The sequence below is a fragment of the Amphiura filiformis genome, chromosome 9 (genome assembly GCF_039555335.1).
Source record: "Amphiura filiformis chromosome 9, Afil_fr2py, whole genome shotgun sequence".
Lineage (NCBI taxonomy): Eukaryota > Metazoa > Echinodermata > Ophiuroidea > Amphilepidida > Amphiuridae > Amphiura > Amphiura filiformis.
Genome location: NC_092636.1, coordinates 9,957,221 through 9,969,683, shown reverse-complemented (window position 1 = coordinate 9,969,683; position 12,463 = coordinate 9,957,221). Strand labels below are relative to the sequence as shown.

General features: G+C 36.3%; 1 protein-coding gene across 4 annotated transcripts in view; it reads left to right on the top strand.

Moving 5' to 3' along the window:
* Positions 1-555: 555 nt before the first annotated feature.
* Positions 556-12,463, top strand: part of LOC140160609 (uncharacterized) — a 50,892-nt gene continuing 38,984 nt past the window's right edge. For all 4 annotated transcript variants that reach the window (XM_072183854.1, XM_072183853.1, XM_072183852.1 and 1 more), the window contains exons 1-6: positions 556-625; positions 6,258-6,288; positions 6,719-6,899; positions 8,079-8,227; positions 9,441-9,517; positions 11,973-12,104. In XM_072183854.1, coding sequence (XP_072039955.1) covers positions 589-625; positions 6,258-6,288; positions 6,719-6,899; positions 8,079-8,227; positions 9,441-9,517; positions 11,973-12,104 — 607 coding nt within the window. In that variant the 5' untranslated portion in view covers positions 556-588. The remainder of the gene's footprint in view (positions 626-6,257; positions 6,289-6,718; positions 6,900-8,078; positions 8,228-9,440; positions 9,518-11,972; positions 12,105-12,463) is intronic.

Sequence of the window (12,463 nt, the reverse complement as noted above, 5' to 3'; positions counted from 1 at the left end):
ATTAGCTTTAAAATGATGTATATCATGTCAATAGTACTTGACATTTAAGTAGTGAAAAATCAATAAAACAGTCAATAAATATCCTTTGTTTCCTATTGTTTATTGTTAAGTTCAATGGAGCATATCTCAATAGTGGCACTGGCACTCTCTATGAGTCTTATACTGACTGCCCTCGTAGAAAAGCTGTATGCATATTGTTAAAGACATGAAAGAAAGAAAGAAGAAAGAAAGAAAGAAAGAAAGAAAGAAAAAGAAAGAAAGAAAGAAAGAAAGAAAGAAAGAAAGAAAGAAAAAGAAAGAAAGAAAGAAAGAAAGAAAGAAAGAAAGAAAGAAAGAAAGAAAGAAAGAAAAAGAAAGAAAGAAAGAAAGAAAGAAAAAGAAAGAAAGAAAAAGGAAAGAAAGAAAAAAGAAAAGAAAGAAAGAAAGAAAGATAAAAAAAAGAAAGAAAGAATGAATGAAAGAAAGATTAAAAAGGAAAGAAAGAAAGAAAGAGAGAAAAAAAAGAAAGAAAGAAAGAGCTTCTACCACCCCCTGATACGTGCGACGTTTAAAATAACGCCCTCTTGGGTTCATGATTTCAAATCCAAAATGGCGGACGACGATGAGGAGCAGTGGTTGTACGGAGGTAAGTTTATCGTCATTTTTATGTTCATAGAAATGACCAATCAATAATCAGATAGAAGATCTATGCTTTTATGAAGCATTTCAAGTAAGTCTATAATTTTGAGTACAATCTGACCTCGACCTCATCGAAAACTTACGGCCTGAAAATCGCCCAACAAGCGTGGTTTCAAAATTCCGCAGACTTGCCGGTTTTCTCATATTCATCACTGCACTGCACTCATGCACTTCAATTCCCCGGTTCAATTCATGCTATTATAGTACCATTCAGCCAATTACTTCAACGGTGTTTGTCTGCCCTGACTGATTATCGCGTAAAAAAAACAAGTTCACGCGTTGCTACCCCCAGCTAGTGCCGTCATCTTACTATAAATAATAGGGGAATGTATATCTGGTTCCATACAGCAATACGCAGTATTGCTGTCTGGTAAGCAGGTACGAATTGAGACGTTGTGAATTGAGACGTCGGAGCCGGTCAAACACAGAGGACTAGCCTACATCCCGTATCCTACTATCACTCAAACAAGCAAATCTCTTCACGAATTCACTCACCTTGCGATCCTACATCATCAGTTTCAGAAACAAACATCTAAGTTTCCAAAAACAACTTTGTCATTCCTCAAAACTACAAGTAACTTCATTAATAAAAATTGAAATCATACTATTACCCGTTATTGAAAATTTTGTTCGATTTATATGAACCAAAAGAAGCACGAGTCGAGTTCAGTTTACCAAAATGGTAGCTCCTGCCTCCTGGTCACCTCAGATATGACGTCAGTATCAAGCTGCTGCTTATTAAGCGGTGGATCGGATTGGTTGAAATCAACGCCACGTTTTTGCCCTTACATGGGTCAGAGATATGCATATTCATGTATGAAAACAGCGATGCGGATATAGTATCATCACCGAGAACTGAGAATTGCGACATTTTCGATGTTTGTACCGGGAATTTCAGACACGGAGACTCAGGAGATTTCAAAAATTCGTCCAAAGGTAACCAAAGGGTTGGGGATCGCATTTTTAACTATCACTAAATGTTTGAATTGAGGTCGGCTAAAAAGTAGACAGTTTGGGGACTGTAATTGGTGTAGATGTCACATTTTGAACAGTGAGCGATAAGTGACCAATTTCATGCTCAGCACAAGTGACTATCTTTACACAGGGTAAGGGGAATGTTGTATCATGCATGTATGTAGGTATGCTAGGTGAATTCAAATGTGCCATCAAACTGCATCATTTTATATATCAAATTAAAGCCCTTGAGTAAACAAAGCCAAAACTGAAAACCATTTTTTTCATAGCACTTTCCGTAGCAAAGTTACATCTTGTCAAAGATTGACTTTCATCAAAAAGTTTCAGCTAGCAAAATTACCCAAAACGGCATTTCGGGGGTGTTTCTACTCTTAGTCTCATTATGATAGCAGCTTTTTTTAATGGAACTGCCATCCAAATCCCTCTAAAATTCCATGTTCGAGTGACTTATCACCATAAAAAATCATATATTTGGGTCAAGTGAAGTATAGAAAACATATTTATGTAGGTTTCAGTTGTTTTAAATTTCTATGTAAATTTGCATTGACATTGTCGGCGAATTTGACTGACTAGCAAATGTGTTAACTAAGGTTTGCCTGGGTTACCTAATGTATACTGTATGTATGTATGTATCGTGTATAAAGGCTCCGTCAGTTTCGATCCAAATGTCGCCAAATTCATACGGGACATTGAACTATATAGGCCTACCGAGACGGTTATGCGAAACTTTGGTTGGAAACGGTCACGAATTGGCTGCAAAAACAGTAAAAATATGGGTAAAAGCGGGTTTTTTTGTTATGAAAATCGGTTACCAGCCTACGCGTCACTGCAGCTGGCCGAGAAGCAGCGTCGGCGCAGCGATGCATAATCGCGATTACGCCAATGCGCAGCGAACGGCACAGAGCCACACTTGCGACCCAGAGACCAGTGGACATGATAATACGGAAAGAAGGAAAAATAAAGGACAAAAAGGTACATGGCAGACACGCTATGAGAGGATATAATAAATACGGGAAAAAGATGTGTGTTGTATAAACAACATGAAGCGGTACTATAAAGAAAAATAAAATTAAAATGAGGACAAAAAGGGTACGAGTAATTAGGCCAATGGGTTAAAGTAACTAAATGAAACGGGAACGAAACAAAGAAGGAAAGAAACTAATCAGGAAATGTAAGACAAAAATAAGCTAAAATAATGAGAACAGAATTAAGTAAAAAACATGGAAATGGGAAATCACAAGCAGCAAATAAGAAAAGATGAAAAGGGAAATGTAAGAAAGAACAGATTTAGAAAATAATGGGAACAGGTTAAATAAATAAATAACATGGAAACGGAAAATCACAAGCTAAGCAGAAGAAACTAAAAAAGAAAATGTATAGAAGAGACAGATTTAGATATAAATAAAAATGTACCTTTTCAATGATTCTATCTGTTCAGTAATTCTTCCTGTTATACTGAACGATTCCATTTACTCATCTAGCGGGGGCGCGGGTATCCCGCTAGTTATAATAATATGGGCCGTATTCAGACATGGTCTAATTCTGCATAAAACCAGGCAGCCTTATTTCTATAGATCTGCTGCGCATTCAAATTGCATTGTATTGCATCGTAATTTCATTTGTGTCTATGCTAATTATGTTTACACAACATGAACTCACGTGTTTTCAAGCAAATTCACCGATAATAGGTGATCAAAAGCGATCGGAATGTTACAAAAGCTTTATACTTCATATGAGGTGATCTTTGGAAAAATACGCCATAATTTGTCTTGGTGCTTTCGGAATGCCATGCAGTAAAATATTAAAACATTGCGGCAATTCATGATTGACAACTATGGCTATGCGTGGGAAATACAACCCAGAGCTGCCAACTCTCCCTCTTTTCGCAGGAGACTCCCTACTTTTAGCCCTTCAGAACCCTTAATTTTTGGTCATCTCCCTGACCCTGAAAAGGAAATGGTTTCGTCCATTAAGATGTACACTACTACACATTTTGACAAATCTCCCTGATTGCAACAGGAAATCTCCCTTTTTTCAAGATTCAAATGTTGGCAGCTCTGACAACCAATACAAGATACAACAGAACAGGCTTTTCCATACAGTGAACAATAAACAAGAAATGGAATTCAATGTTAACATATATCTGCACAAGCGACTGATAGCCTATCTTTAGTATTGATGCTTTCAGGCTTTAAATGATAGCAAGAAATGGAAATCGCCCAAAGGAAAGATTTTAATCGTGAAATTGATCGCCACATCTTATGGATTCACATTATCCTCTGGCGGAACTGTCAAACTGTCAATTACAACGTCTACTAGTGGACTGGTTTTTAAATCCACTCTCATCAAACTAATCAAAACTGTAAACTACAATTTTATCGAAAAAATCAAAAGAAGAAATACTAAATTTGCTTAGTTTCAATGATGCTTACCGATCGAGTCGCCTTGATGGTGTATTTCCGATCATTTTGCAACGTGGTTGAAAAATATTTCCAAGACGCGAGTATCGCCATTAGGCATGGCCCGGTAACCTGGTTAAAATTTAACGCAATCGATCATCCAATCCTAGTTCACCTGAGTGATCACGTGGTTTGCCGAATGAAGCCGAATGACCGATATCGGTGTCGGAACAAGGATTGTTACTTATAAACAAATCGTTTCGCCGGCACGTTTTAAGAAGTTAAATTTACGATCTTTTGATAATTAGTTAGGGATCGTTTTATTTTAACCTCTGGCATGAGAGATTGAGAATGTGGGTTAAAGATAAGCCACTCTGTGTTCTCATTTTGCAACTAAAATAGGCTTCTCATAAAGCTTAAACTTGCAGGCCATTATGCTGGCCATTAGGCTATTGAAACTTGATGTTGAGTTTAGCGTCTCATTTTTTTAAGCTCATAATGAGGCAACTATTTCATTATTCATTATTTTCAAGGTTTCATATCAGCGGCCTTTTACCGATGCTAAATGCGCTTTTGTTCATTTTAATTGGGTATCGCCAGTCGCAATATAATGTCATAAACACACATATACATTTAAAAGTATAGGCCTAATAATTTATCTTGCTTTTTGTTTTTCAAGTTTTAAAACAAACTAAATGTATTCCAAAGTATACCATGCATCTTCTTCACTCCAATTTGTACTAACCTCTCCATATACATTTGGGGATAGAGGGAAATGGGGAAGGGGGAGGATTGACTCATTTATACAAAAATAACAATCATGCAGAACATTATGAAATAAATTTTTGGCACCAATTTGTCAAAACTAGGGCTTTCCTGGTTTAAATTATTTACAACATCAACAATGTCCATCTGGTAAAAACATTTTGGCTAGGTTCTCTTCTAGTCTACATCCCAAAGGTATAATTGAAATAATTGGATAGAGCAAGGGTCAAAAACCTGTATATTTTTAATGCTAAAATATTTAGATGGCTTCATCTAATAGTTCTCAAGGCTTTCTATACAATAAAAGGGGTTTAAAAATTTTGCAGAACAAATTTTCTTTCTGGTTTTAGTAGTAATTTGCAAAATAATGAATTATTTTCAGATTTTACATCTCAAACGCGGCACAAATTTCATAACGCGGGCGGTGGACGCTAAACTCAGAATCAAGTTTCAAGTGCCTTATGCTGGCCATCCATGTATTTGAAACATGGCGGATATACCAAGTGAGGGTGCTCGACCAGGCATAATTGACAACTAACAATCGGTGTCACGGTGTGTCCTTCGTATCCTCCGCTGTCAATTTCTTATCCACTCACTAATCCTCACAAAAGCTTTGTGTTGATTAATACGTAATGTATGGAGGCAAATTGCATAAGTACAATGAAATAATGAGTAGGGCGGGTTCTGAGGCGGGTTTCTTCTTCATCTTACGTTTAACAGTATTGTTCTAAAAAAAAATCGGAAGCTTGTCGTCTGGCGCTCTAGCTGAAATACAGCAAGATAATGTAAGATAGTAAATGTAAACCTGTATTTTAGCTAGAGTGTATCTCTAGCTAGCTGTATTCATCTATAGAAAAATTACATAATCATGATAATTCGTGTACATCGTGGAACATACTCTTTGCGTGGCTGTGCGTAGTAAGTTGTTGTACGCAGATAACCTCAGTGATATGGACGCGTAGAGTAGGGGCCTAGCGTTGTACGCTCGTGTATTAGCATGATTAGGCGTGGAGTAACAAGCGTCTACAGTTGAGTGTTCCACGATGTACACAAATTTTTCTATAGTATTACGCTGACTTTTTCCATTAAGGGGGTACTACACCCCTGCCCAATTTTGTGCCTATTTTTGCATTTTTCTCAAAAACTACTGCACTGGAAATTTTATTTCAGCACAGACAACAGTTATGGAGTTACAGTCAAAAATGAGGGAAAACCAATATTTGATCAATAAATCAATAACTACTTGCTTTGAGTTGCTGAATTTTCAGTACAGTAGTTGTAGTCCTTGCCACTATAATATGCATATATCTTACTTGTCACCAATGTGCTATAATTTTTGAGAAAAATGCAAAAATGGGCACAAAATTGGCCAGGGGTGTATTACCCCCTTAACCATATTTTGTAGTCAATTAAGAGGATTTTTGTTGTTGTTTGTTACAGATAACAGCGATGAACAACCAGCTCCACCAGGGTAAGTAATTCAACATACTTTATGGGGGCGAACAATATAAATATCCAACTGTATACAGTGCAATATATTGTGCTGAGTATTGTATTGTATTGCATGTCCTTTTACAACCTTTTGATCTGAGCCGTTGGTATTTATATCATTAAACTGGATTATAAACTCTTGTCACCTGGTTTATATGATGTACATAGTCTGTTATAGGTTATCTTTTTAGTAACAACTAACATACTTTTTAAGCTTGTATATCGTTCTGATACTAATTATGCTTGTTTATAAATTTGTTTTTGCTATGTCGTATAATAAATGTACAGCGCTTTTGGCATCAAGCGCTATATCAAATGCAGCTTTATTATTATTATTATTATAAAAATATGTATGTATACATTGTAAGTTCTATACTCTTTCTATAAATTGTTTGTATTAATTAATACAGGAATGCTGCAGGCAATTCTTTGTCATCATCAGCAGCAACAGAAGCAGCTACAGCAGGAGGAGTGGCTACTCAGCTGTCTGCTACTGCACAGCCATTTGTCAGCAAAGTGACCGTCAAGCAAGAGCCACCTGACAAACCTGAGGGTGTACCATCTGTACCAGGTGATGAAGGAGAGGTACATGTAAGTATTGGAAGCTTAACATGAGAACTACCTGCTAATTGGTCAAAAGAAATATTGTGTCCAATTTTGAACCAATCAAGGAGGGTATTAATAAGATCATCTGCAAATGCAAGTTTGATCATAAATAGTTTAAAGCCTAGTCATAATTGGCCATTTAAATGAGCATTTCAAGTTATCAACCAATCAGAAATGTTGTTAGATGACCAGTACCGGTTTTCTAATGTTTTTTACATGAAGCTGTATGAAATTAAAAACAGCAGTTTTTTGACCAGAGTGGATTGATTTTGATCAATTTTTTTTTAATGTGTTTCCAAAAATTATCTTTTTTTTTTAAGCTTCGTGATTTTTAGGATCTTTTTCTGTCAGGGGACTCAGGGAACCACACTTTCTCTTCATTTTGCCTTTTTAATTTTCATATTTTTACAGAGGATATCCTGATGTATCCAGATCAAAATGATGAATTGAAATAATTAAATATTTAATTTTGATAAATAATGTCGAAATCAACAAGAAATTTTTGTGATTTGTTGATAATTTTTTTTCTCATAATAAATATGGAGTAAACATTAAAAAGAAAGAAATCACTCACAACTTTTCATGATGAATGTCTGATACTACCAGCCACCTTTGGCCCAAAGACAACCCGTATACATTGTGACTATTCCAGTGGAAATACATACACTCCTATGGAAACCCTGACCTAAATCTTCCACATAGGGAGTATATATTTCAAATGGGGTTACCTGAATGGCGACTTCCATTTTAAATCTATATGTACACCCCTTGTGTGGGAGATTAACCCTAACGGACCCATGGGTTTTGGTTTTTTTTAAAGGAAGGGAAAGAAGAAACAAAGGAGTGAAGATGATCAAAAAAGTCATGTGGTTCCTCCGGGATTTAGAATTTTGGACCTCTCTCATGCCAAGCAGAAGATCACCGATCGGTTAGCCACAGGGGTTTCGCTGACCCGGCCCGCGATTCTGTGGGTATACATATATACGAAGTGGTTATTCTAGTGAGCTTTAGTGACTTTCAGTTGTCTTAGGATCAAAGGTTATGTCTTTCATGGATTTCAACTGTTAGATAGTTATGTTACTGACTCATCAGAGAACATCACTAAACCCTTTTTTAAATAAGATTGCCTCATAAGTAATCAGAAACCCAATGTTTTCTCTACAGGAGACACAGGAATCAACAGATGTAGGGAGTAGTGTGAGGTCAAGGGTGGATAGCAGAACTCTTGATGATGAAGAGAGCGATGACGACAGTGATGATGATGATGTTCAAGTTACCATCGGAGACATCAAGTCAGGGCCTCCTATGTATGGGTAAGTAGGAGTACTGCCAACTTGGATTTTTTTTGTTTTTTTTTACTTTCCTAGAATTGATGATATTGCAGCATTAAAAGAGGAATTGAAATTTCCTGTAATTTTTTACTGCATTTATCCAAAAGTAGCACCCAAATTCAATACAACAATTGTACCAAACTGGCATGCATGCCTTAAAACTCTTTAAGTCACATGTGTAACACAAAAAATAGGCAAATAAACATACAAAACATAAAAGTAAGCATAGGGAAAATGCGCGATATCTGAGAGCAAAATGCGCGCGCCAGTTTTCGGAAATGCACATTTTGCGCTTTTTTTCCAAAATGCATGAATTTTCTCCACAGAAAGTTTGTATTTGCAATTATTAAAAATATTTTTTAAAAATTAACTTTTTTTCTTGAATTTCTTGCATTTTGTTTGCGACGGTCTATATTCTATATTTTTTTAACATGGATTATATTGCAGATCATTATGGATTCTTTTGAAAACTTCCAAGTTTTTGGAAAATGAGTACTTGAAAATGGTTATTTTGGGAATATTTAAAAATTTGCGGTCAGATCTATAATGTGCGATTATATCCAAAAGGCGCTAATTTTGGCGCTTTTTGTGATTTGCGCATTTTCCTGCATTCAAAGGAAACACATAGAAAAGTTTTGTGATTTTTATCTCCGATAAACAACTGGTCTGATATATGTAGGCTAGCTATGAAATCAGTACTACTGCCTTGTTGGCCATTGACCTTTTAACTGCTCCTCATTGTAAATTGACAATGGGAATAAAGTCAGGCCGTTGCAACTCATTTACCAGCGCAATACAAAAAGGTGTGGACACTGTCGGCTTCCCCCGTGTATTATCCGCCGGAGCCATTATCACATGACTGAAGAAAAATGCTGCTGCCACCACAGAATTAGAGACAGAGAACCGGGACTCGACCGCCATCTTGATACATAATGAATATATAATTACAGAAAAATGCTGCTGCCACCAACGATAGCTAGCGATATAGGCTACGTAAATTGCGTATTTATATAAGGACTTATTTTTTGTCACTGTCCTCACGTCAGTGAACGGAGTCTCAAGTCCATCGCACTACGTGCTCTATATTCTTCGTCCATGATAAAGTTGATTGATTGATTTTTTTGTGAACACCCATTGATTAAGCGTGTATGGTAGAATTTCAATGACATTTGTCAATTTGTTTGTTTGTTTGCAGATCATATGGAGGGCAAAGTGTAAACCTAAACATAAACAAATCTACATCCTATCACAGAACACCGTCTCAGACACAAGGTTTGTATTTTTTTTCTATTCTACTGATTAATCTACGGTGCTCCGTGGGAAAAACCTCATTTGTAATTTCAACCGTCAAAGGCAAAACTTTGTATGTAAAAAGTGGGCCCCGGTATCAAAATTTTGGTTAAGTTCTTATTTTGTGTGTCAACTTGAAGAAAATACCTCTGAACACCTATTGACACTTCCCTTTCAGCTGCAAACTATAAATGTGTCAGTAAATAACAAAATAACCAAGCCATTTTCTATGGAAATCCTGTTCATTATCAACATTTTTTTTTGCATCTCGTTCAAAATGACAAAATCGTTACCTTTTTTACAAGGTTTTGCATTTGAACCTTGAAAGTACATAATTAGGTTTTCCCGCCCATCGACAACGTATTGTTTTCATTTCTAATTCTATTCCATTGAATATAAATCTACTGAATTTAGACGTAAACTATTGTAGAGGGCGCAATGATAAAACTTTGACTCAAAATCACTTGGTAATTTTGAGGTTTGTGGGCTCAAGAATCCCTGAAATGCCAACATGTTGTGCCCTTGGTCAATGGGCTTAAACTCACTTGTCCTCACACAACCCAGGTGTAATGGCAAGGATAAGGATACATTTAAGGATACATTTATACAGAGTTGGGTGGGCACAAAGTTTTTTTTTCAACAAAAATGAATGTGCCCCTATTCATCAGTGGGGTGAATTTCTTTTTTCTTCTTATTTATTAGCTTATTTGCGCTATTTTTCTCATTACTATCCTGAAATTTGACGCTCCAAGTCGATGTATTTCCGGAGAAATCATGAATCACAGCGGTTTTTACAGGTATACCAGTTTGTAAATACTAAAACTTCGTCGGAATTGTGGGAGCGGAATTATTGCGAATCATCAGTCTCCTCAATAGCTACTTTGGTTTCAGGCGTCATACACATTCTGTGAAAAAGCGAACCACACTAACTGCTGAGGAGACGGTACGCCGTATATAATTATACATTTCCAAGATGGACGAGGTGGGCGATTTAGCTCAATCGACTAGCGTGTTGTGTTTTACCTGAAATATTCCCGGTTCAAAATACGGTATCGGAAGTTTTTTTTTCCTCTCCATTTTTAACCCAAACTTTTTATATTCATTTGAAATGTACATATTGCAAGGGGAAATATATTTTGTTTCCTTTTTTCTGAAATGGAACGAAAAAAACAAATATTTTCCGTTCAATACGGGCCGGGCATTGTACAGCATTGTCGTCATACGAACGGGAATTGTTGTTGTTGCTCGGATGCCCATAATGCAATTCACGTATACCAAGGTATTGGATTGCAAATTTGGCTATTTATTCACATTTACGCTGAAAATGCTCTCGTTTTCTCACAAAGTAGCATAAAGGGGCAATATTTGATATTGTTATGTAATTTTAAAGACAATCCATATCCAAAACCAATAGGGTTACCCCCCTTTAATGGAAATGCTCTCAATGAAATAATTAATATATTAAACATTCATTTTGTTTTGTCAATGATTTTAATTCAGAAAACATTCAATTTATTCAGAAAATGCAAGATTGGATTGAGTAATCATGCAGTCTTTTTTATTTAATTTGCTTGTAACCACTGTTGTAACTAAATCCTGTTATCTACCCAGCAATGTTTGCTTATCTTAATTGGAACACTAATGGTGTGGTATAATCTGTTATTAAATAGGCCTTTGATAGACAGTGAGTCTACTTGTTACGAGTTACTTGCTGGTGACTTATATAAGCTAGAGTCGGGATGTTGGTATCATTATGCCTCAAATCACTGATTTATTGTAAAATCAGTGCAGAGTAGATTAGATACGAAAATGGAAAGTTAAGACAAATTACTATACACCTGATCCATGAACTAATACTGATTTTGAGGTTTGAGAATACTTAAATGTGTTTTTCAAAGTTGGCAGCCCTGTATACATAGCTATACATGGCTATACATGGATATGACATGGTTACAGATGGCTATACATAGCAATAGCTATACATACATGTAGCTATGCATGGCTATACATGGCCATACATTAGCTATCCATGGCTATACATAGCTATACATAGATATGCATGGCTATACATAGCTATGCATGACTATACATAGCTATGCATGGCTATACATAACTATGCATGGCTAGATACATAGCTATACATAGGTATGCATGGCTATACATAGGTATGCATGGCTATACATAGCTATGCATGGCATTCCTGACCATAACCCATAACAAATGAGCTACAGCACCATTGGTGCTCTTGTTTTATTTTTTTGATTGGATAAACCGTACTAGAACATGCACATAACATGCACAAATGGATTTTGCCCAGTTTATATTTTAAGAATTTTTATTAGAGTTACACATGATTCAGATTGACCTAAGCATGTTTTTTAGTGATCTTGACCATCTTTATTTTACTTTCTTTTTCCCACTTTGTGTTTGCCTACAGTTCCAGCACCTACAATTCCAAAGCCAGCAGCCTCCAAAGGCATAGATCTAGAAGCAGAGGGCACCATCAACGGTGTAGGCGTCTACTCCTATGACTTGGATGAACATGCAGAGAAACCATGGCTTAAACCAGGTACAGTGATTAGCATTTTATTTCCAGGAGAGGTTTTGTGTTACCCCTAAAGCATGAGGGTGGAAATACCATTTGGAATGTCTCCAAACATTTCTATGCTCTTTTCCTCCCCACATCCATAACAGGGCCTGGATTTTATCTTGGTTTGCAAGAATCAAAATCCATTATAGTCCTGCACTTACTCTGTATAATACAATATCAGAAGTTGATTCTCGCAACCGAATCTTTAATCATTACCAGAATCGATTCTGTGATTCTCATCAAAATCTAGACTCTGCATACACAATAAGTACATGTTACAATAATCGTGTGAAATAAAATCTGGAGAAGTATGCCAATCTACCATGGGTCTTATATCA